This window comes from Eimeria tenella, genomic scaffold (genome assembly GCF_000499545.2).
Source record: "Eimeria tenella Houghton genomic scaffold, Eth_scaff73, whole genome shotgun sequence".
Taxonomy (NCBI): domain Eukaryota; phylum Apicomplexa; class Conoidasida; order Eucoccidiorida; family Eimeriidae; genus Eimeria; species Eimeria tenella.
Genome location: NW_013543445.1, coordinates 158,408 through 180,534, shown reverse-complemented (window position 1 = coordinate 180,534; position 22,127 = coordinate 158,408). Strand labels below are relative to the sequence as shown.

Below are 22,127 nucleotides of genomic sequence, written 5' to 3'. Positions count from 1 at the left end.
GGCCCCCAGGGGAGGAGGGGCCCCCAAGCGAAGAGGGGCTTCCGGGAGGCGAACAACAGCCAGAAGAAGCACAGCCAGAAAATGAAGGGGTCCCAGTTGAAGGGAGTCTCCAGAGAGTAGACGGGTCTCAGGCCGGGGTAGTGTCAGAGGGAAGTCCAAGTGAAGAAGCTGAAGGAATGCAGTCGCCGGAAGCTGCAGCAGCAGCAGCAGCAGCAGCAGCACAGGGAGAATCAGGAAGCCAGATCCTAGAGGGCTCACAAGGGGAGGCCTCAGCGAAGATGGGTTCTAATTCTGTCAGCCCTCGCGAGGGCAGCGGGGGCTCTCGAGGCAGCAGAAACTTGGAAGGTCCTGACTTAGCAGCAGCAGCTGATGCAGAAACTGCTGCAGAGGCGGCCCTTGGAGAAGCAGCAGAAGCGGAACTGTTGGGAGGGCCGGCAGCAACTGAGGGGCCCCTCAACAGTCAAGGCAGTGCAGCACATGTAGAAGAGGAGCAGCAGCAAGAAACTCTGGGGCAGCTTGGCTCTGCTAATGCGCTGGAGGGAGCAGCAGCAGCAGCGCGGGGCAGTGGGGCTCTCTCGGGTAGCCCTGAAGAGCGAGCAAGAGGGGAAGCTTACGGAGTTGGAGAGTCTTCTCTTGTTCGCCTAGGCTCAAGAGCTGCAGCAGAAGGGCCACTTGATATTGCAGTCACAATGCCAACTCCTGACGGGCTCCGCCGGCGCAGCGTGAGGCGTCCTAGTTCAGTTCTCAGTGGGCAAGGGCTGGGGGGTCCCCCCGAGGCCTCTGCCCAGGGCTTGGCTCCTATGGGGGACCCCGAAGACCCCGAAAGGGGCCCCCAAGAAAGAAACAGCCACAGCCTTGAAAACCAAGACGGCACCAACGATGCCTCCTGGGATTCATTTGAAGAGTCTTCTCAAGCTGTGCAGGCTCCCACAGACGAAGCTGCTGAGGACAAAAGGCGTGACAAGAGTAGGAGCCAAAATGGCAGCAGTGAAACACTTAGTTTTGAGTCGCACTCATTAATCTCATTGGCATTTCCAGCAACACGATACCCTACACGAAATATCACTAGTGCAAACTCTGCGATATCACTGATTAAAATTAGTGATGTTGCAGATTTTGCACTGCTGCGTAGGAACTTGCGAGAATTTTTTCATCGTCAGCGCTGCCTCTCCCTTAACAAAGAATCTGAGGCTTCGGGCTGCTCCTGCTGCTGTTGCTGCTTTGCTGTAGTGCTGCTGCTTTGGTTGGGATCCTTTTCCCTCCTGGTAGCGGTGGCCTTCATCTGCCTAACTGTATTCGCAAGCCTCACTGGCAAGAGCCCGCCGGAGGCCCCTGCTCCTCCAGATGAGACTTGTCAAGCAGGCGAATGGAGCGAGTGGGTTGTATGCCCCGCTGCCTGCGGAGAAAGTGAACAAGTGCGGGAGCGGCGAATCCTGGTAAACTAAAGCAGAGCCAAGGGCTTCGGCCCCAGTACCTTTTTCCTTTTCTTTTCGAGTGGGGGCTACGGCTGGAAGGCTTGGGCTTTGGCGATACTACGCAGCCGGCTAACTCACTTCGTTGAACTAAATTTCTCATTGCTAAACATGTATTTGCAGATTGCCCCGAACGAAGTACTCAGCTGCCCGCACACCAAGGAAACGCGCACCTGCAGCGGGGCCTGTATGATCTTCATAATCACCCGGGAGGCCTCTCTTCGAACAACCAGCCTGAGTGAAGAAACCCTCATCACGAGGAGCGGCGAAATCAGAAGCGCTATAAGCCAGGAAAGCCGACAAATTGTTCATTGAGTGCCCTGTTGCTATGCTGCTGCTGCAGCGCCCTCTTGCTATACTGCAGCAGCAGCACAGCAGGCGTGCAGCAGCTCCCGCAGTTTGCTGTTGCTGCGCCGAACTAGTACAAGTTCCCCCTTTTGTCTCTGCACAAAGTATTGTACGGGGTAGCGAAAGCCCCTTGTGAGAATGTGATACAGCAAAAAGAAAATGGATCTCATCTTTGCGTCCTCTATGGTTTGCGCTGCAGGCGTTGGGTCTAAGTGAGCGGCGAGTGACATTCTCTGCTTTAGGCACAGACACAGCAACTGGCAAGAAATACTGGCGTGTGCAGTTCATAATTCTAGTTGATACAACACTTCCAGGCGAAGATCCAGACGCAGATCTTGGCCAAGATCCAGAGCGCGCCTTGCAGTGTGGGGCATCTTCGTAGTAGAGCACAACGCAAAGCATAGTAGTTGCTATTCTTTTTGAACATTCCTTAGTCGCTAGCTTATAGGCGTTCCAACTGCTGTGCTTATTGCAAACAGCTACTGCCGAGCCCCCTCTGGGGACGCTTCAGCGCTTGAGTGCAGCAGCTGCTCTTCTGCTTATGTGTGGCTGTGTTTGCAGTGCTCGCTGAAAAAGTGAAGAACCCATCATTGCCAATTTACGCCACCTTAGACGGTGTCCTGCCTGGTCTGGAGGCTGACTCGCCCTTTCGTCTGCAGGCCTACAAAGCTAGTCGTGAGTTCAAGATCCAGCGCAGTGCCAACTTTGAATACTGTGCACTCTCATAGAAAATGAAATAGATGTACTGCCTTTGCGCTTCCAGCTGCCAGTGTGCTCCTGTATTAAAGGTTAAAAGGTTAAGTGTCTAAGCCATGGGCTCTGTGCTTGGAGTGAAGATTTACTGCTGGTGCTGTTGCAGCTGAGACGCTGTCCACGCCGATAGACATGTGCATTTTGCTGGGAGAGGAGGCACCAAGCAGTAATTCCTTCCCACAACCTGCACGCAGCCTCCAATCTGCATATAAAGAGCAGTATTGTTTTGAATTAAGCGCCAATATCCAACAAAGCAAAAGAAAGCAGCCAAAAAGTCCCTCCTTACTTTTCCTTCTGCGCTTTCCTCTACTCAGCGTGCGAATGCAAAGTGTCAAATTGGTCGGAGTGGACTGTCTGCGACAAGAATTGTTCAGGTCTCAAGTCTACGAGAGAACGAACTATTTTGGTAAGCTACTTGCTAGCCGCTCAGTTGCTGATACAACATGTTTATAGTGGAGACGGGCCATGGCTTAGTAATGTTCCTGCCACTAGTCCTATGATAATCATTACACGAATAAGATGCCCAAAGAATGAGGTAAATAGTGAGCTGAGCTTGGCACAGGCTGACGGCGCGTAAAGCGTAAATTGCTCTGATATTCTGGTGCTGCGCCATGCTCACTTTCCCATTCCCCAAAGTAGCTTTTCATCTAGAACGCAGTCAACTTAGATTGCACGAGTGTTTCGTGCAGAACCCGGATGAAGTAGCTGGTACTTCAGCCTGTCCGCCGCTGGAAGAAGAGAAAAGCTGCACAGGGGACACAAGTGAGAAGGCTCCATGCAATTAGGGACCAAGTTGGTAACAGTGCTATGTTGTTGCATCTGTGCGTACCTGGCTTGTGGCTAGCTCCAAACGGGCATTAAATTATTTTGAAGATGAATGAAGAAATGCAACGAAAACTCCAATGTTCTAATTGTGGATGCAGGAATATACTCGTTCAGCTTGCCTGCTGGCTTGGACCTAGGAAGCGAAGCGGACATGGAGAACCGTCTCCAAATCTGCAAATCAGATGTGCTTTCTGCTTTGCAGGAAGTAAGTAGCAACACAATTGTCACTGCTCACCGAGGAGACAAAACCTGTGCTGTGTCTGCGTGTAAGATAACTTTGTGGCTCCCTCTGTCGGCAAGTCCATGCGTGGCACCAGCACAGTCCAGCAAAGCCATCTCTGGAACAAAGACAAGCCCAGAACCTCTTTAGACGGCTGCTTGACTATCCCTTGGCAGCTTGTGGACACGCTTTTGACCATTAGCACGATCCAAATAATTATGGATCTGTGGCATTCCATACTGAAACGTCGATCTGGTCTGTTTTTTTCGCTCTGGTTGTCCAGACGTTGTCGATTGCAGCTCCCGAACACGCAAACTTTATTGGGAATGACGGAGAACAGGGGCTGTGGAAATTCTCAGCGCTGTTGAGCTATGGCGTGCTTGCGGACACAGCTAGCGCCAGTAGGCTGCAGGATCTCATTGTTTTTTCCATGCTAAATATTCTCTAAGATTACTTTCATGCTGCGCGCAGTCTAGCTCGTAATACGTACACTAGCTGCTAGATCTGTGAGCCCAAGAACACTATGCAGTGTTCTTCAATCCAGAAGAGTACACCTATTCAGTCAGAAGCACATCTGTTCACGGTTGAAGCAATCAAATATCCTTGGAAGAACAGGACATAATTCTGTGGGTAAGCAGTTCCAACTAGAGCTTTTTTTGTTGCAGATTTAAATACGGCAATGACAAGCTCGAATTCTCCTCTCTTTGAAGCCATAGCCCGATGCATGGTCACAACCAGCACATCGTCGTCTGTTCCCGTGCCCACTTTGATTCAGTCACCAGGTATTACTAGACACCATGTGTCTTTTTGAGGCCTGGTGGAAATCTCAGTCGCACAAATGCTCTCACTGCTCGATTATCTCACTCGCGTTTGCAGTCTTAACAACGTGATTAAACAACAGCTATCTCCTTGAAGAGTAAACGTGTCTTTGCATAGTCTTAATATAGCCTTAATATGGAAAATGAATTGTTTTAAGTGTATCTAGTCGCGGCTTTTGTTCGCCCTTCTCAGATGACGAGCTTGTCTGCTCATAGTCCAGCAGCTTTTGAACCGGTGTGCCACACTGGCATTTCAAGATCTATCGCATCCCGCGCAAATTTTCATTCTCCAATACCTGTATTTACAAGCACAAACGGATAACGACATGTGCAAACCTGTGAGCATCGTTTACGGAAAACAGTACGCCCACATCTTACCAACGACAACGGTAAGCATTCTCCGTCAGCATCTTTGCCAATTTTTGCGCACGCTTGAACTACGCAAGCGCTATGGGATTTTGGGCACGGTTTTGTCGATTTCGCCAGTCTTTGCCATCGAAAAGGCAGCTGTGAGCCCTGTTTAAGGCAACTTTTGACATGCTGAAGTATGCCAATCATTGTACACAACCTCTGACTGGCATCACCTCACCCTGCCTTCGGGGTGCGGTGCCGCTGCGGATTACAGTGGCACCGCATCCCGAAAACAGGGTGAGATAAACGGAAAACACCACGTGTTTACCGTTTACGAAGGCCATCCTGATGTTCGCTATTAGTAGGAGCGCTTTACCTGAGGCAAGGAAAATTTTTAATGGCGCCTAAAGGCCTCGCGGCCTCGCGTGCAACTGAGGCTGGCAAGTAGAAACAGGACTTGTCGACGGGGCTGCCTGATAGGGCTGGTCTACTGCAAGTAATTTCAAGCTTCACTTTACGGAAAGGAAGACTCAGCATTTTCCTTGCGTTTCCTACAATAAGCGTGTGCTCTAATGTGGTTGATCTGTCACAATACGTGAAAATAGAAGACAGCCGTGAGCCGCTAGAAATTTGTGAATTTCATGCGAATTTCGCTTTAAAGAGACCACAGGGAATACTTTCTTCTACTGTCTCCGAGGCCGCAGGCCGCAACTAGACGATACTGCAGTTAACAGAGAAACGAATAGGAAGCGCGCTGCACTAAGCGTTGAATATGTCCGCGGACTCAATTTGTGTGAATTCTTAGACTGTAAAAAATTAAGTACTACCAAGTACTTCATGATATTTAATGTTTGTTTCCCCGCGCTACTGGGATACTTTGTTTCAAAATACGCACAGATGTCCCTCTGAAGCAAGTGCAGGGCAAAGTCCCTTTTACTGACTATAGGGCAAAGTCATATGTAGCCAGTATTAAACAACTATAAGAAGTACTAAATTAATTTCAAAACAACCTGTTGCGCTCGCAACTGCAGCCTTTGGTGGTGTCCAAAAGAATAGAGGGAAAGCAGTTTGAGGGGACTACTGCGTGAGTTCTAAAATCAACCTTAACGCTTGCTATTGCAGTTTTCTGTTGATATCCAAAAGGACAAAGGTCACGCATTTTCGGCCGCAAGCGAGGCTTTCAATCTAAAGAAGGCCACAAGGGTAATCTGAGATGGCGCAACCACTCCCTTGGTACTTGCTAGTCTATCTCAGAAAAACTTAAGCATTCATATCAGCTTTCCGTGTATACGAAATCGATTCAGTATTCTTTTGAGGGATGAAAAGCGTTTACATTTGATAAGGACTCCATAGAGGAACGACCGAGTAGGCTAAATCACGCAGCTACAGCAAGAACGGCAAGTCCACCAGTTCCTCTCCGTCCCCAAAGTACAGTCCTCCAAAAGTGCGGGTGTTGGGAATCGTATACGCAACGTACCCTGAAAATATATCAGAGCTCCTGAGGGCAGAAATTGGCGCTGTGAGTTCAGCTGAGTCTGTGCTATTGACCCTTACTGCGTCATTGGAGATTCAGAGATAGCTACCATTCTAGCTGTTGCAAGTGCTTGCCTGGCCACATGAGACTCCTTAAAGTGACGCATTTCGTGACTGGATCGAACCGCGTCACCCATGAACCTGCACGAAGCACAAACTATTCATTGGACACTGTGTGAGGAGGCTGTGCGCAGTGAGTATTGGAAAGACAGAAACTGATCACGGTCTGTGAAGGTCTGTAGCTGCAGGCAAAGGTCAGTGGAGTTGGCTTGCTTTGAAATGTTTATTGGTGAGGCTTGGCACTAGTATGAAAGCTGCAAAAGCCTTCTTGAGCTGGCAAGCCCAGCCTTGCAACTGCTGCGCAGACCAAGGTTATGTTTGCTTCAGATGCATGACACGAAATAGTGTCAACTGACCTCTAGGGATGTCGTATTTTAAGGGCTCGAGGAAGTCGACATTAAACTGCAAGGGGCCCACAGGAACCGGCATACTTGCAGGCTTGTATTTGGTTTATCAGCAAACTTCTTAGTAAAGTGACACAACTGTGCACCGGGCTGTAGCTAGCGTACAAAGATCTCCCAAAGATGGAAAGCGCCATTAATTCACCTGATAATCTGTGGATGTCTGCGCTCTCAATGCTTCCACTGCAACATATAGAAGTCCACACTGTAATCAAGTTGACTCTGAGTAAGCGTCTACACGACATGCATATATATATCATATGCGTCGGATTAAACATGTGCTTCTTTCCTCTATACAGCACTCCTTCTTTGCTGAGACTACTGCTCCGCGTGTCTGCTGCCTACAATCTTCAGCTGGTCTGAAGTGGACCCAGGAGGACAAATCCTCTGCTTCCTCGTAGGTAAGCCCTGCGCAATGCAAAGAAAAATCATCTCAGGTTTGCAATGTTGTATCTAGATACCACATTCATTTTGTTAAGATCGGGAACAGCGTTTCCATTTCCCTTAGTACGTTATGCCATGCCCACGGCAGCAACACGACCCGCCCAGCAAAAGCTAGTGAGCTCCAGCAGCAGTCCTCTAGTCTAGCCACTCCTCTGTTAACATTATTGCTCGCAGATGCACAAACCTTGAAATTCCGTGGCAGGAATAATTTTGTTGCCATGAATACGATGAGCTCCCCGCGGCACCGCTGCTGTCGCGAAGTCAATGCGCTGCACTAAAAATGACAAAAGGTCGGCCTCCGTTACTTCCTCTTTCTTGCTTCCCTCTGTTAAGAAACAGTGGATACGTAAACAGTTAAAGGCCCTTCTTCCTCATGTCTGTCTACCTTTGGATCAATGTCCATGAGTTCTGCTGCTTCTTTCTGCCAAATGTGGATGTGAGTGTCCATGTTTTGCTTCGCAATTCTGCCGCTCAGCTCACCTTCCTCTTCTTCGTCGCTTGGGGGCTCTTCTGGAGGTGTATTCAAACCATCTAAGCAACCTCAGCAGAAGATCACGGCAGTGCCTCTTTGCATCACTGTTTGTTTCACTGATAAGCATTTGCTGCTCTCTTATGTCTCGTCTCTTTGCATATTTCAGCACTCACCGGGTACCTCAACTACCCGCGCAGGGTCTCCCGTAAGCAGAATAGGGTCTACACGTTCCTTAGAGAGGCGCAGTGTACCTTCAGGAAGAGGCCGGAATTCAAAGCGACTTGTGCTGTGGGTACAACGAGCATACAAGAAACTGTGCGCTTCAGCAAGAAAGAGCTGAACCACCGGCTCACTACCACACAGGTGGAATTGTCCAAATTAGTTGAGCCTTCGAATACATTAGAAGTAAGATCGAGCTCATGAAAGGCTATGCCGAGTCGATTGCAAAGTAGCAGTCCTGATCCCACGCGCAGCATGTCCAGAATATTTGAAAGGGTTGCAACACTGAGATCCTCAAGTGTCACACCTATAGAACATTTTCTTCTTCGGGTAAATATACTCGCTGTCTTCGAGAACGTAAGCAATATAGTAGTCATCGTCCTGGCCATGTATCCTGCCCCAGAAAAATGCCTTTTCCTTTCCCTCCTTCTTCTGGAGAGTCATAAGCGATATTTGTAAGGAGGCCAGCTCATAATGGTTGAGAGTATTTCCAACTCCGCTTATGTATCTGAGACCGAATTCAAGTGTAGATGCCTCCATTTTGGCAATACCTTCAGTGCATTTGCTTCTGTGCTTTGGGGTTCTCAGTTCAGGTTGATTGGTGCAGAAGTATCGAAGCTGCTTTCAAGCTTCCTGTCGAGTGCTGAAGACGAATTTACAGTATTGGGATCAGTCAATCTTTGATTTCGTAGGGTTCAAAACGCCTCGAGACTAAAGTTTGAAGTCCCACGTAGGAGGAGACACTATGAAGCAACAGAGAGACCACAAGTGGCTCTCTGTCGCCTCTACTGCTGCTTGGCTCCTCTGCCCGCAGCGCCTAGTTCTTTGCTGGCAGCAAAGCAATTTGTTGTTTTTTACGAAAGATCAGGAGCGAACGGGCATTTTTGCTCGGAGCAGCTGAGGAGATATCCCCATATCTGGCCGCACTAACAAGCCGACTATTTTGGGAGCTTCTCCCCCCGGTTTTGCTCTTGAAATCACGAATCTGTGCGGGAAAATATGCCTTACTTTTTCTAGCGAAATAAGGGTCTAGAGTGTACAAATGGTGATGAGGGCTGGGCTGAAGTGGGTGACTCCCCGGTGACCCTGGTCAACAATCACGGGCAACTAACCAAGACAAATGTGGCTTTCCCGAATATAGATATCAGATTCAATGTAAAACGTTTAGTGGGCTCATTATTCTTTGTTTATCCTAGTTTGGGGCGTCGAGGAACACGTACGCCCACGCTAGAGCTACTGCTCGCCTCCGCACTACTTTTCCTCACGTGTTTGGCGTCTGTCTTCGCTGGTACTGAACGTCCACCATTGGAAGAACTGTTTCATGTCCTTAGATGCGTCTACGGCAATGAACTGCTCTGTGGATGCATTCGGACCATGGCCAGACTTGGCCCCACCTCCACAGGCCATACACCTCATGCACAGCTATGATTCGCTGAAGGCACGGCTGCTATCCCAGGAAGGCAAAGAAAGCGTCCAAGTACAGCAATATTCTGTCGAATGTTCCAAGGGGCCCTATGTCCCCTGTCTCTCGTGGCAGTCCTCCCTCTCTGCCTTGCTACCCTTACAGAGCTCCGCAAGCCCGTGCTTCACAGGTCTCTGCCACAATCCCAACACTCTAGTTTCAGTCTCGCGGCATAAGCATAGATCTAAGGGTAGCCATAAGGCTGTCGTCCGTCGAAATAGTAGCCCTATGGGGGGTCGGGGATGGTCCCCTGCTGCTCGGTGCTCTCCTTCGTCGACAAGGTCACCCGCTGCTACACGTGAGACCGAACAGCTGGAAGAAGGAAACCTTCTTTTTCCCCAAACTCAGCAATGCTTGTTGGATTCCACAGACACTGAAATTAGCAAATCTATGCCTGAGCCAAGACAGACACACAAGGACGTAGCCTCAACCCGCAGAGACCCGGTGGAGCCCTCTGGCCAAAGGCGGGCCCACAGCAGCAAGGCTCTAGAAAGTCCCCTACCTAGGAGTGCCTTTAATTCATCTCCCGATAAAAAAGAGGCTGAGGATGCAAATATCTCCCGAGGGCGTAGTGCTCCACAGGCAGTTGGGAGCCTACTCATGCGTCTTCAACGCCGTAGCTCCAGCACTCGCACGTCAAACCCTTTCAGCTGGCGTCGTCCCAGGCAACAAGCGGCAGTTGCACCATCTGTTTTACGCAGTAGGAGCAGCAACTATGCGTCGGGAGGTGCTTGGAAGTGGGACGGAAATATGTTGGTGCCAGGTGAAGACGCAAAGACGAGAGCACTCAGAAGGGAGGAGCAGCAAAAGTGAAATGTCAAAAGTAATTTAATTAAAAGAGAATATATTTCTTTAAAGGTCTTTCCAGCCACCAAAAACCTGCACGCCCTGAGGTGTACGTACACCTCAACTGCGCTGCAGTGTACCTGCAACCCATGATACGGGAAAACGCAGTGAAGCAAGAAGAACAGAGGCAGGAACAGCTCATACTGCAGCAAAAAATGATGCAACAGGCAGAAGAAAGAAAAAAATACTGCGCTCAGCACCGCAGAGCCCTGCAACAGAAGCTGATACGACAGCAGAGAGAAATTAAAAACAAAATACGCACGCGCGCAGAAGAGAGCGTCAGGCAGTCGAGGGAAGCAAAGGCAAGGTCCCATAGCGCGTTAGGAGTAGCATGCCCTTAGAAAAGCACACAGATGCCAGGGAACTCAGCTCAACCAAGCAATGCAACATTATTCGATTTTTCGAGCATTCTTGGCGTGTTACGCTGGATGGGTCGCTGAATGTGTTGCCACTCTTCCCGTGAGCGCAAACTTGATTTCGCACATTTTTTTCGGGATTTTTCCACTTCTTTCTCTGCAGCTGCCCTCTATATACGGCCTTTTAGTTGCAAGTATGCAGAAATTTTGCCAACGGTCTCTAGCTCCTTTTTGAACATTTGCAATTGCCTTTTCAGGAGAGAATTGCAGCGGAGCTGCGGGCCTTTAGGCGGCGCACAGTCTCGCGCTTGCAGGTAGCCTAGTACGAATCATAGATATGTCCACATCATGTGTCTTGAAAATATACTGAACAGTAAAATCAGCCCACTGGTCAAAGAGAACAGCCTCAAAGCGAATACCTAGAAGAAGAGTAGGCACGGGACAAAGCCAAAAGACAAGTGACTGATTCGAAGCCGAAGTAAACAAAGTTGAACGCCTGGACACGCTCAATATCAAGCAATAGCAACCGATGCATCATCAGAGCCATATTCAGTTTGGGATAGGTTGCAGCCACTGCGCAAATATAGATCACAAGAACACTTACAAGTTGGGAAACCTCTAGCTACTGAGAGACAGATTTGCTCCTGTTGTGTTGGCTGCCAAACGTGAGGCAGAGCGAAGATCGATGAGACAGCACACAATTGCAACATCATTCATGTGTTTTTTTCCAGAAATATGCTGCTGAGAGAAGGGCGCCTTCCGTTCCTGCCATTGAGCGTCAAGCAGAACAACAAAAACAGGATCCTAGAGTAACACGCTGCCCTGGCCCACTTGCAGATTTGTCCTTCTTTTGCTTTATCACTGGCACAAATCGTTTCTTAAATGGAATCACGCCCTCCTTCCATGTGTTTCTGATTACAGACAAGCCAAACAAATGGTTGGAATGTCTAGGAACTAGGCAACGCTGATCCCTGCTTCACTGGTTGAGCTTGTGGCTGTGGCACAGATTGTTGAGGGGCCTCTTCGGGCTCTGATGAGGCTAAGGGAAGCACGGCGCCTTCGAGACGAATTCTTGGAGGTTTGAAGATGAGGCAACAGCATTCTTCTAATATAGTGGTTAACAAGCCTTTCGCCAGCGCGTTAAGGAGTCTTCTAGCCCGCCGTTCGTGGGGCACTCTGGCACAAGCGCTTTTTACATAGGCTGGAGAGGACCAAAGCTTGCCTTTTTTTCTCTTTCCCAGCACTTCATTGTGCTGTTGTCGACTTGCCGTCTTCTCATCTGTTTGCTCTCTCTTTCCTTTGCAAGACGCTAGCTTTGTACAAGCGGTTACAACCTCTCTTGCCATTTCACGCTATCTACGTCCTCAAAGTGACGCATATTTTGACACTTGGCAGTCTAGGCAAGCGTGTGTTCGTAACTGCGAGCAGTCGCATATATCCATGAAGTTGTAGTCCTCTAAAAAGACTAGTTAAAGACACTTTTAGAGTGTCGACTAAGTAGAGAAAACTGTCCAGACTTTCACAAGAAGGCAAAAGGAATTTTGTTCGCCAACACCTCAGTGGATACCATAATTGATTCTGCCACAAGATTGCTGCAAGCACTTGCGCAGAATCCACCACTGAGCCATAAGCCATACATGGCACATTTCATTCTGCGAGTTTTCTTACTGGCAGTGGACCTGCACAGCAGTTTAAGCTTGGCAAAGGCGTATTTTGGGCTCATCGGTTGCAACTGACGCTGAGACACGACTGTTGCTAGACGTCAGCCAAAAGGATGAGCATACCACTTTTCGATCAGACCACATAAAGATTGGATCAGCTTCCGCCCGCTCTTAAGCCATGTTGAGCAGCCATTGAACCCCAAACCACTTGTTGAACTGAGCCAACAACAGGTATTTCTACTTTTCAGTAGGCTACTGAAAATCAGCGGCGTAGTCTCTGGCTGTAATTTGCCTAATCAACACCTCGTGCAAAGTTCGGGCCCATCGCTCGCAATCATCGACACCATCAGGAGCTCCGTGTGCAGCCTTCTTGTAGTGCTGAAGGTTAATTCTCTTGCTCATGCATGGCATCAAGTTGAGTGGCACTAAACGCTGTAACTGCCGCTGTTGCACATCATTTCCCCATTCTGAGGATTGTGGGCTGCTGTATCTCGCCTGCAGATCTTGTAATAGTAGCAGGTCATCTTCAACCCGAGCCAATGCCTCTCTGAAACCAGCACAGTAAAAATCTGCTGCAGACGCTCATACTGCCGTCGCTTCATGCTGCTAGAACCAGCTACAGTGTTTCTCTACAAGTGTTGCTCAAAAAGCTAACAAAGGTGCACGTTTCGGGGGAAATTCATCACTTCCTGCGTTGTATCAGATGTGCTGATGAGTCGATGTACCTACTTGATTCGCGAGCACCGTCGAACTGCTTCGTTCGACACTGCAGAGCCATAACCCCTCAGGCTGGCGCGGCAGAGGAGGGAACCTAGGTGGCCCCGCACCTCCTCAAGCTCCCTTTCTGCATTCACAGGAGAGGTTGAAATCTGAACACTAGGAGGAAAAATTTTCAATGCTTTTGGAAGCTTCGATGTGTGCACAAAAGGATACAGAGGTTCTTCCAGTGCATAAAGCGCCAGCTTACCTGCTGCAACGAACATGCGGCGAGAGAAAAACACCCTGGAACGTAAGTATCTGTCCTTAATATCAAGCTTACGCCTACTGGGGTCTGTATGTGGGGGAGCAGCACACGTGGGATCAGCATGTCGCAGTTGCTTGGAGCCTCGCAAGATTTCCATTGAATCCCATGTGTGAGCGACGCAGCCACCCCAAAGTCCCTGCTGCTGCAGGATTTGCAAGGCCCCTTGCAGCGTCCTGGCAGCAAGCCGAACACAGCCCTCATCCCAGTACCGTATAGAGAGATTGTAGATGCTTGCGAGGCGATGTGGGCAAAAGGATGCCCCGATCGAATGCCAGATCTGCCCATCTAAACTTGGCAAGCGGCGACTTGGATGTATTTGCAGCACCGTCCTAAAGTCGGGCTTCAAATTCCGTCGCTGCCGGTGCATAGCTGCCCGCTGCATACGTTCAGCCCACCGCCATTCATTGTGGGCCTCAGTCACTTGCTGCTGGCGCTCTCGACGAGCCGCTACGCGTTCCTGTTGTCTTTTTTGCGGGCTGCTCAGTTGCTGCCGCTGCAGCGTGCTTGTGGCACTACACGGCCTGTTCCGGCTGCTCTTTGCTACTGAAGTATCCCGAGCGGAGCACGTTCGCAGTTTCAGGTCAGGAGGGCGAGACGCCTAAAATAGAGCATTAAACACGCTTTCCTAGACTGTAATGCACTTGTTGTCCACGTTACGGCAGCTGCGCTTCGCCTAGTTATTTAATTTCCCTCCTTCTCAGCTCCTACCTCTGCCCTTGAAGAAGCTAGAATGGGCTCCCACGGCCCCTATGGGAAAACACATGCATCACAAACAGCACGAATAAGCGACCATCGAGTGAACAGGTGCTCAGTCCACGACACAAAGGCACTGCCCGTGGTTTCAGTCCACGACACAAAGGCACTGCCCGTGGTTCACTGCTTCGTCTGGTGAATAAGCTCCGTGCCTTCGAAATATGTTTTTCTCAGGATACTACTATGTTTTTTTCAGGTTATCACTGCATGCGTATACCTCTGTCCCTCCGGGGGGAAGTGTGGAGTCGTGACCCGCTGGTTGGTGATCACAGGTTCCATCCTCAAGGTGACGCAGAAACTCCTCATTTATGCCAGAACCTTGAAGTGTTCCTAAAACATGAATTCGTATCATCACCTAGGAGTTTTTCCGTGGTGCTTACATGATAATGCATGCAATTGAATAACAGCGCAGCAGCCAGCTGCTGGAACTGCTGCACAGGCGGTTTGTGCACTCTCACCAAATGAGCTACAGTGGGTTGTCGCGGCCCCCTGATCCCCCTGATCTTCTGGCGCTGTGTCAGAAGCAAAATCCTGCATCTTTTCCAAGCCATGTAGTTTCCAGTCTGTGGCCTGGTTTATTGGAGATGAGGTCCATTTAACGTCATCTCAGAAAGTCGGGAATGGTTTAGACGGGGGGACAAGGAGAGCGATGAGGGGGATCATGCCCCCCAACACTTCGCAGAAGACACTCACAAGAGTTTAGGAGGCTTTTTTGCTACAGCTGTGTCCTGAGCCTACACAGAGATATCCATGGGACTGCACACCAACTAGAGCAAGGCCTACACTGCCAAGAATTTCTCCCCGTGGTTAACTACTGGAGCTTTCTCAGGACTGCTGAGTTCTCGCCTTCCGAATATCTGCTGTGTCAAAAAAAGCACTAGTGCGCATTTCGTCCTGTTGAATTCCTTAAAGCCACATGGCACAGGCCGCACTCTGAATCAGACTTGTGTGCCACCCTGGGCATCCCCTCAATCTAGCATGAAGATGCGGGAGCATTATTGAGCAGCTCCATATGCATACATTTTCCATTTTTTACCTGGATGCATGGACTACGGCGTTGATCAAGTGTGAAGGATCAAACGTTGATTCAGCGAAACTGCACGGTGACCCCACGAAATCAATGATTAGGGAGAGTCTCTGCAGAGTCAAAGGCCTCAGATATACTGCTATTCAGAACTGTATGTTTGCATGGCAAAAACGCGTGCAGAGTATTGTGGTTTTTTGGTGTGCTGTGCGTTGGTTCACTTTTGATCGCATCCAGTTCGGCAGTGGGCTCGTCTGATGGGGGCAGATGCGCTTTCACAGACCTTGTCGGAAGTACGGGAATCCCTGGTATAACGCTCTATTTTCGCGTGTTGTATCGGGCTTATCACAAAATTCTCAGCAGGGAAAGGCTAGGCTTCCGTGCTGTGATTAAACAGGGCCCCATGACTTGCTTGTAACGGTTCGAGCCCAGCCACGCAAAGCATACGTCGCCTTCCAGTAATAGTTGATCCCCACCAATGTTGAAATAAAACTTTATTCTTCAATAGAAGTAATATTTTTTTTAAAAAATCAAGTCGGTTGATTGGGGAGGAGCTGTCAGCTCGTTGTTATTACAGTGCAGCGCCAAAGAGTTCACCTCCATCTGTGGACAGTTACTAATTTGCCAGATGACGAGGAGAACTCACCTAGACTCCTAGATGTAAGCTCCATAGTGCTCCAATCGTATCGCTTGATGGAATATTTTGGCAGTAAGTGCCGCTCCGAAACGGGGCATTCTACCTCGCGCAGCAGTCACCTTAACTGGAAGGCTGTGGATGGCTTCAAGAGATTAACAGAGCTAAAGAAGTATCTTTTCCACAGTGTCGCAATCATTACTTGAGCTGGAAGTGCCTCATCACTGCATTGAAGGCAGTTGCTCCCATTTCTTAACAAGCAGCAAAATCTTGTAGCGAGAACAGCGCGGAGCGGGTCCAGCGGCATTGTTCTTGGAGCAGCCATACCAAAGCCACAAGGAACCCATTTAAGCATGTGATTCAACTGCACTGAGATGAATATGAGATTTCGTTGTCTGCAACGACTGCATGGCGGAAGGAAAGGACAGACAGTTTGTCAGGCGCACCAGTATGAATCTGTAACATAATTAGGTGGTAGAATAGTGGAATATGCATCCCAGAAGAAACTATTCTGACATGAGGTTGCATACGTAGATACTACATTTTTCAGTTCACGGTTTCGGCACATATCTTCAAGAGGCTTATAAATGAGGCATCTCTACAAGAATTGACAGCTTTTCTGGGAACATGAGCTCGGTAATGTTATGAGATATCCTACCTGCGGCCACCGCATGAGCAGCTTGGTGTGCCAGAATTTGAGAAAATTGGACTAAGTAAGGTTCACGCACCTTATCTAAGGGGCTCTTTATGCGTCACCAGCGGTTTTATGCCGCGGCAGCGGCATAAAACCGCTGGTTGCGGAACCTACTAACAATGCAGTGTCTGGACTGCAAGGGCAACAACGATGGCATAAAATCATCAAAAAGTGAAAAGCCACTCCCATTGGTCGAGCTCAAAAGGCTTTATTCCAAGTGCTTCAATGGGAAGGCAGTACGTGGGGTCCAGGGGCAGAGCTTCCAGTTAGTTCCTTATTCTTATGAAGACCTGGCAACCCTACAGCTGAAGCTGGGGAACCAACGCTGTGTATAGCCCCCAAGCGGGCTATTTGAATTCAAGCCCTTTTTAATGGTATTTGAGGTCCTTTTGAACCTCTCAATTTCCAAGACTAACTGGTTGCTCATGGCGTATTTTATCAGAAAAGATTTCCAAGGCAGCGCTCTCGGGGGAACCGTCACTTCAGCGGGAAAAAACAACTAAGCATCTGCTGAAGATACGTAACAAGAAAATATTTTCAATTAGGGTGTACCACTTTGCATGCGTTCTCTAGAAAATTGCGCATTTGAGGAATCATAGCAGCTTCTCAAAGCGAGGTGGACACCTTCCGTCGAATCTGTCATTACCTCAATAAAACAGTGATTTCCTGCATTGCAGTGCTAGGCCAGTCAGATACGGGTGTAGAGGCTGGTCAACATCGGTCTCTCAGTTTTCCGAAAATCGAGGTGCCTCTTAAAGTTCATGTTGCTGTTTGGCAAAAAATTCGGGAAATCCTTGATTCAGCCTACGGCGCAACAACGTTTGCCGCTATGCGTTCCCTGAAAAGTAACTAGCACTTCGTGTCTATGTATTTGATTGGCCACAACTTATGTTGCTGCACAGACCTGCAAACAAACACGAGAACACGGACTCCTTGCCTATGTGGGCCAAGTGGAGACAGTGGTACCATATGGATGAGCTAACAAACCAGGGAAACTCTTTACGCTTGAAGAGTTTTACAGGTTAGGCTGTTTTGTGGGGATCCGGACGTTTTACAGTCCCGTTGAACACACAGATAGAGAAATTGGAACGCAGGTGGCGGCAGCCACGCGAACCAGATGACACCGCTGAGTTCAAACTCAACTCTTCGGCCAGTAAATTTCGCTAGATGGCCTCACTGCACTAAGCCGCAGTGTTCGCTTATAACTGCGCAGTCTTTAACAGCTCGCTTCGTTAACCTGCCACTGCATGCAGACCCGCCTGGCATGAGGCACTGTATCGTCCGTAGTTGGACACCCTGCTAGCGTGAACAGGACTGTGCCGAAGCTTCGCGAAGACCTTTTCGAAAGGACTGTAGCTGCGCTGTCAACACAGCGCGGGCAAGTAGCCAAGAAGCCAGAAGGCGTCGTATGTGTACAGCGAAGGACACCACAGTCGCAGGAAAAAACAAAAAACCCACAAATACGAATTCCGTCACCAACATCACACACATATTAAACACTGTTGGCGCCGCTTATTGATTTCTTGCAAATTTATTTATTTGTTTCGAAGAAAAGGCCGTTGATGGGCCCCAATGCCTCGCGCATGGCTCAAGGGTGCCAGGGTCACCTCTAAAAGCATAGTTTATGTGCAGCTTCAAAGCGTAGTACCATAGACCTTTAAGTTACACCGTTCTATCTGTAGGCATTTGGGGTCCCCCTGCCCATCAAAAAAACCCACGCAGTATGCTTGCCTTTGCTGCAACGGGAGAGGCGGGCGGGCAAGACCTCTGAAATGAGTCAGCAAGCCTCACCATGGGATGTTCAGCTAACTTGGTGGGGTTTTTTATGCTATTAAATCAGTGTTTCAGCTATTATTTTTTCACATTTGTACAGTCAGGCCCACATAGATCGAGCAGGTCAAGTGCAACGCTACAGGTTCCCCTCCATTGCCCAGCTGCCAAAGTACAACAGCGCGTCGCGGATAGAACAGAAGCAGACTAATTGGTTTCTTGATTGTCCGTATTGTTTCCAGAGTCAGCCTCTCTGCCACACAACTTAAATGTCCCAGCAGCAATACGTGCCCAGGCTTTTGGCTGCTCTTTGTTGGCACAATTTCTAGGCAGGCTCAGCCCAGCGTCTATAACAGCAGAGACAGACCTCCCAACCCCATTAATTCAGGTATACAGGGTAGCATATAGGAGCCTCATATGGGGTGAAGAAAGAGCTACGGTAGAGAAAGAGGAGGGTGGCTAAAATCAGAGGCTCCATGAGGTTGCAATGCTTTTCGAGTTACTCCCATGGTACGGCACATGACAAATTTGTTGCATATGCAACAGCAGCAAGCCAATACTTACGGCAGCTGGAACGTAGAAACTACTGACGTTCAAAGCAGTGCATCAGAAGCAGCAAAAAATGCGGGACCCACAAAGGCACCAGCAGCAGGAGCGCGAGCAGCAGAATCTACAGCAGCCACCAGAGCGCCACGAATTCGAACTGTCTCAGCACTTAGAGACCCCTCGACGAAATTCTATGGAGGCTCCCAGCGAGGTTATCCCTCCACATGGGGAAACCCCTGGAGCCCACTCTGACCAGTGTCAGCTCAATGCAGAGGCATTGGCCCTCTTCGGACCCTCAACCCGCACACCTTCTCCACGGAGGCAGAGCACCAATCTAAAATCGGACTGGAGTAGCTCTCCTGAGCTCTCTGGAGCTACTCCGTCAACATCCTCAAGAACAAGGCATATAGTAAACCGCGTAGTCAAAGCTACTGCCCCGCAAGAGCCCAATCTGCGAACGCAAGAGACAGGCACTCATGTTTTCCCTACACGGTCTTCCCGTAGGTACCCTATGGTATCACCGTGTGAAGGAGTCTGCCAGGAGCTTCAGCAGCGCCAACAACCGCTGCAGCTCCAGAGGGAGGGTCACCCGAGTCTAGACCCCGCTGCAGGCAGGGACGGCAGAAGTGACTCAGTCAATCCAACAACATCTGTGCCAGAGATAATTATATATCCTCCAGACAGCTCCGTTGGGACTCCAGGTCTTGTCGTATCAGAGCCCGTTGAGCACAGAAGTCTCGCTGCTCAGCACCCGCAGCAGCCCTGTGACGCAAATTGCGACACAGCCCCTGCGCACCCTCCTGGCCCCACCGACGGGGCGAGCCCAGAAGCTCCCACAGATGTCCCTGCAAGCCATCTGGAAGGGCGCAGAAAAGCGCAATGTCAACGGGCTTCCCGAGGGATTTCAGCCCGGAGTCGTAGGGGTAGGAAGAGAAGGGACTGCTGCATTAGGAGAGAGCCACCAGGTCGCGCATGCCTTTCGGGGGATGCTCACGAGTCCTCTAAACCTACCAGTGAATCTGCGACTGCGGCGCTAGAGGCGCGGTTCGGTTGTGGGTGTATGCCTTTCTGTGGCGGTCCTTCTAAACCCCTCCACGCAGCCCACATTCTTGAGTTGTCTCCTCTGCTTCTGGCTAAGGTGCTTCAGTTGCTCTCACCTGGATCTGTAACAGCGTTTGGCTCCACCTGCTGGGAGGCCCGTCGCGTCCTTTCCTCATACTGCTGCATCACGTCTCTTTCAGCAAGACACGTTTCTTCCCTCCTTGCGCAGCCGCCAGCCATCCTAAAAAGGCTGCTTCCTTTTTTGTTAGGCCTGAAGACCCTGGAAATAGAGCTTACTGCTGCAATCTCTTCTCCACTCTTTCTAGGGGCCGCCGCTGCAGCAGCATCAGCTACCGCTGCTGCTGCTGCAGGGAATGTGCTGCGACCCACAGATACCGTGTATGACCAAGGAACCATAAGTGGCAACAATCTGAGTGACCAAGCACATACTCCAAGAGGAACACGAGGAGAAAGAAGGCAGCAGCAACCGCAGCAACGGACTTCTGCTAGCAGCCAGCAGCACGAAGCAACGCAGCAAGAAGGAAGAAGAGGCAATCAAAGAGAATACTCCACTGAAGTTGCTCTCGAGGACCCCTCCCTGTCTCGTCTATCTTGGGCGTACGGACTAGTACAGGGAAGGGCACTGGACTTGATACGCCTGCAAGCACCCCTCTGTGACGCAGCAGTGGCTGCTGGAGACATGCAGAAAACTGAATCTTCACCAGAATCGTTGCCCTTTCCCTGGACAACTCACACAGCAATTCATGCTTCTCCCTTCATCAGTGCTCTTCGCCACTTGAAGTCTGTTTCCGCCATACTCAAGCTCTCACCTACGGGAAATCCCGGAGAAATTCAAGCTGCGACAGAGCTGTTACTCCTGCTACAGATGCTGTTGCACAGGAACGCCAGTTCTCTTGTTTCTATAAAAATCGCAGTCGATCTGCCGCCCTCATCAGTACGTGTGAATATGCAGTACTACGTTCGAGCTCTGCTCGATCCACAGCAGTATCGCGCTGCTATAATTAAGGACTTTTCTGGGCCAATGCATTGTGCGGTTTTAAATGCTTAATATGTTCTTTGGTTGCTTCATGTCCAGGAGTCTCACAACCGCAGATAGAACTTAAGTCTTGAGGTGGTTCCTCAAAAGCCGAGGACTAACTTTTCTGGTACTTGAGGAGCTTAGCTGTGAGCTCTGACTGACGAGCTGATGAACTATCAAATGCGACTGTGCAGCCTGCCTGGCGACACGTGCCAGCGATACTGCTTCCGCCTTCTCTCCCGCTTCTTAAGTCTCTCTACATAGACTTTCCTTTCCAAGTACGTCTGCGGGCAGGATTTTGCAGGTCCCTGCTTGTCCGCACAGCAGTGTTTCACTCGGAGCCCGCCGCATTCATCTGCGTATAAATTAAAACAATCAACAGGAACATTTCTAGCCCGAAGCTGCGATTTTGCGGGCTACGAGCTCTTCCTGCTGCCTCCCCATTGTAGGTGATTATACGCTGCACATAACTTGCGAGCAGTTTTTGCACAGGTTACCTCTGGCCTATCCATTTCGTTGGGCTTCTCAACGCTCTCGATCCACTCTGCACACAGATTAATGCTCATGAAGACAGGAATACTTTGGCGAGAACCCAAAACTATGCAAGGACATTCATGCCCTTGTTGCTCTAGAAAGCTGCAGGCTGAGCATAGCGATGTTGAGGGCTTTTCCGCAGCTGATGACCACTCTTTCGCGGTTCCACCCCTCGCCAGTGCTGCAGTGTGGGAAGTTGATGAAATCGTGTTCGAACCGTTGAAGGGCCAGCTGGGGGAAGCAGCTCCAGCTCTCTGTACGGAAGCTGCTGCAGAGGATGATTCAGCAGCAGTAAGGCGAACTGCAGGTTCAATATCTGGAGAGTCAAGAGTAGTGGCGTACTGTATGTTAGGTGACAGCTGCTTAGCTGCCCTACACAAAAACGGTCGACTTTGCATCATTCGTCGCAAGGAGCCGGTCTCAAATGAGCGTTCACGACTTTTATGTGGGAGTACGCAGCTCTCTACCTTGCACTGTCAAAGACATACCCATCACGTACATCCCAGTTGGGCAAGCAGTTAAGGCGTCATGGCTTCTTTACTCCAAGTATGTAGGCCTACTGCTACGCACAGCTCTGCTGCTTTTTTGAGTGCTGCAGCAAGTGGGGGACCTCTGCCCCTCGCTGGCCAAGCTGTAGCATTTTTGAGAAGGAGGGCCATACTCCTGACCGAGCTGTCTGCAGTAGCTGGAAATCCTCTCCTCTACAGAACTGCTACCAATGTTGCGAATGGGCCACGCACTGACACTACTTCTGTTGCATCTTTCACGCATCTGCAGCATCAAACTCAGCAGCAGCCAGTAGGCACAGATTCGCTTCAAAATGCCCA

The 22,127-nt window shown here is 49.7% G+C and overlaps 6 protein-coding genes across 6 annotated transcripts in view; 3 read left to right on the top strand and 3 right to left on the bottom strand.

Moving 5' to 3' along the window:
* Positions 1-2,548, top strand: part of ETH_00014060 (thrombospondin type 1 domain-containing protein, putative) — a gene marked incomplete at both ends in the record, with an annotated part of 3,209 nt that extends 661 nt beyond the window's left edge. The window contains 4 exons of the mRNA XM_013378111.1: positions 15-966; positions 1,231-1,436; positions 2,020-2,185; positions 2,382-2,548. Coding sequence (XP_013233565.1) covers positions 15-966; positions 1,231-1,436; positions 2,020-2,185; positions 2,382-2,548 — 1,491 coding nt within the window. The remainder of the gene's footprint in view (positions 1-14; positions 967-1,230; positions 1,437-2,019; positions 2,186-2,381) is intronic.
* A 3,818-nt stretch (positions 2,549-6,366) lies between these two features.
* Positions 6,367-6,809, bottom strand: ETH_00014055 (uncharacterized protein; the record flags this gene model as incomplete). The annotated part of the gene is made up of 2 exons (XM_013378110.1): positions 6,367-6,461; positions 6,737-6,809. The coding sequence occupies 2 exons, from the start codon at positions 6,807-6,809 to the stop codon at positions 6,367-6,369; spliced, it is 168 nt and encodes a 55-aa protein (XP_013233564.1).
* A 744-nt stretch (positions 6,810-7,553) lies between these two features.
* ETH_00014050 (uncharacterized protein) lies at positions 7,554-8,456 on the bottom strand (the record flags this gene model as incomplete). The annotated part of the gene is made up of 3 exons (XM_013378109.1): positions 7,554-7,756; positions 7,871-7,983; positions 8,224-8,456. 3 exons carry the CDS (start codon positions 8,454-8,456, stop codon positions 7,554-7,556), a joined length of 549 nt encoding a protein of 182 aa, XP_013233563.1.
* Positions 8,457-12,493: 4,037 nt separating this feature from the next.
* Positions 12,494-14,555, bottom strand: ETH_00014045 (uncharacterized protein; the record flags this gene model as incomplete). The annotated part of the gene is made up of 4 exons (XM_013378108.1): positions 12,494-12,788; positions 12,971-13,863; positions 14,236-14,348; positions 14,477-14,555. The coding sequence occupies 4 exons, from the start codon at positions 14,553-14,555 to the stop codon at positions 12,494-12,496; spliced, it is 1,380 nt and encodes a 459-aa protein (XP_013233562.1).
* A 4,207-nt stretch (positions 14,556-18,762) lies between these two features.
* On the top strand, positions 18,763-20,796 carry ETH_00014040 (uncharacterized protein; the record flags this gene model as incomplete). Its single annotated transcript, XM_013378107.1, has 1 exon — positions 18,763-20,796. One exon carries the CDS (start codon positions 18,763-18,765, stop codon positions 20,794-20,796), a length of 2,034 nt encoding a protein of 677 aa, XP_013233561.1.
* A 528-nt stretch (positions 20,797-21,324) lies between these two features.
* On the top strand, positions 21,325-21,822 carry ETH_00014035 (uncharacterized protein; the record flags this gene model as incomplete). Its single annotated transcript, XM_013378106.1, has 1 exon — positions 21,325-21,822. One exon carries the CDS (start codon positions 21,325-21,327, stop codon positions 21,820-21,822), a length of 498 nt encoding a protein of 165 aa, XP_013233560.1.
* Positions 21,823-22,127: the final 305 nt, after the last annotated feature.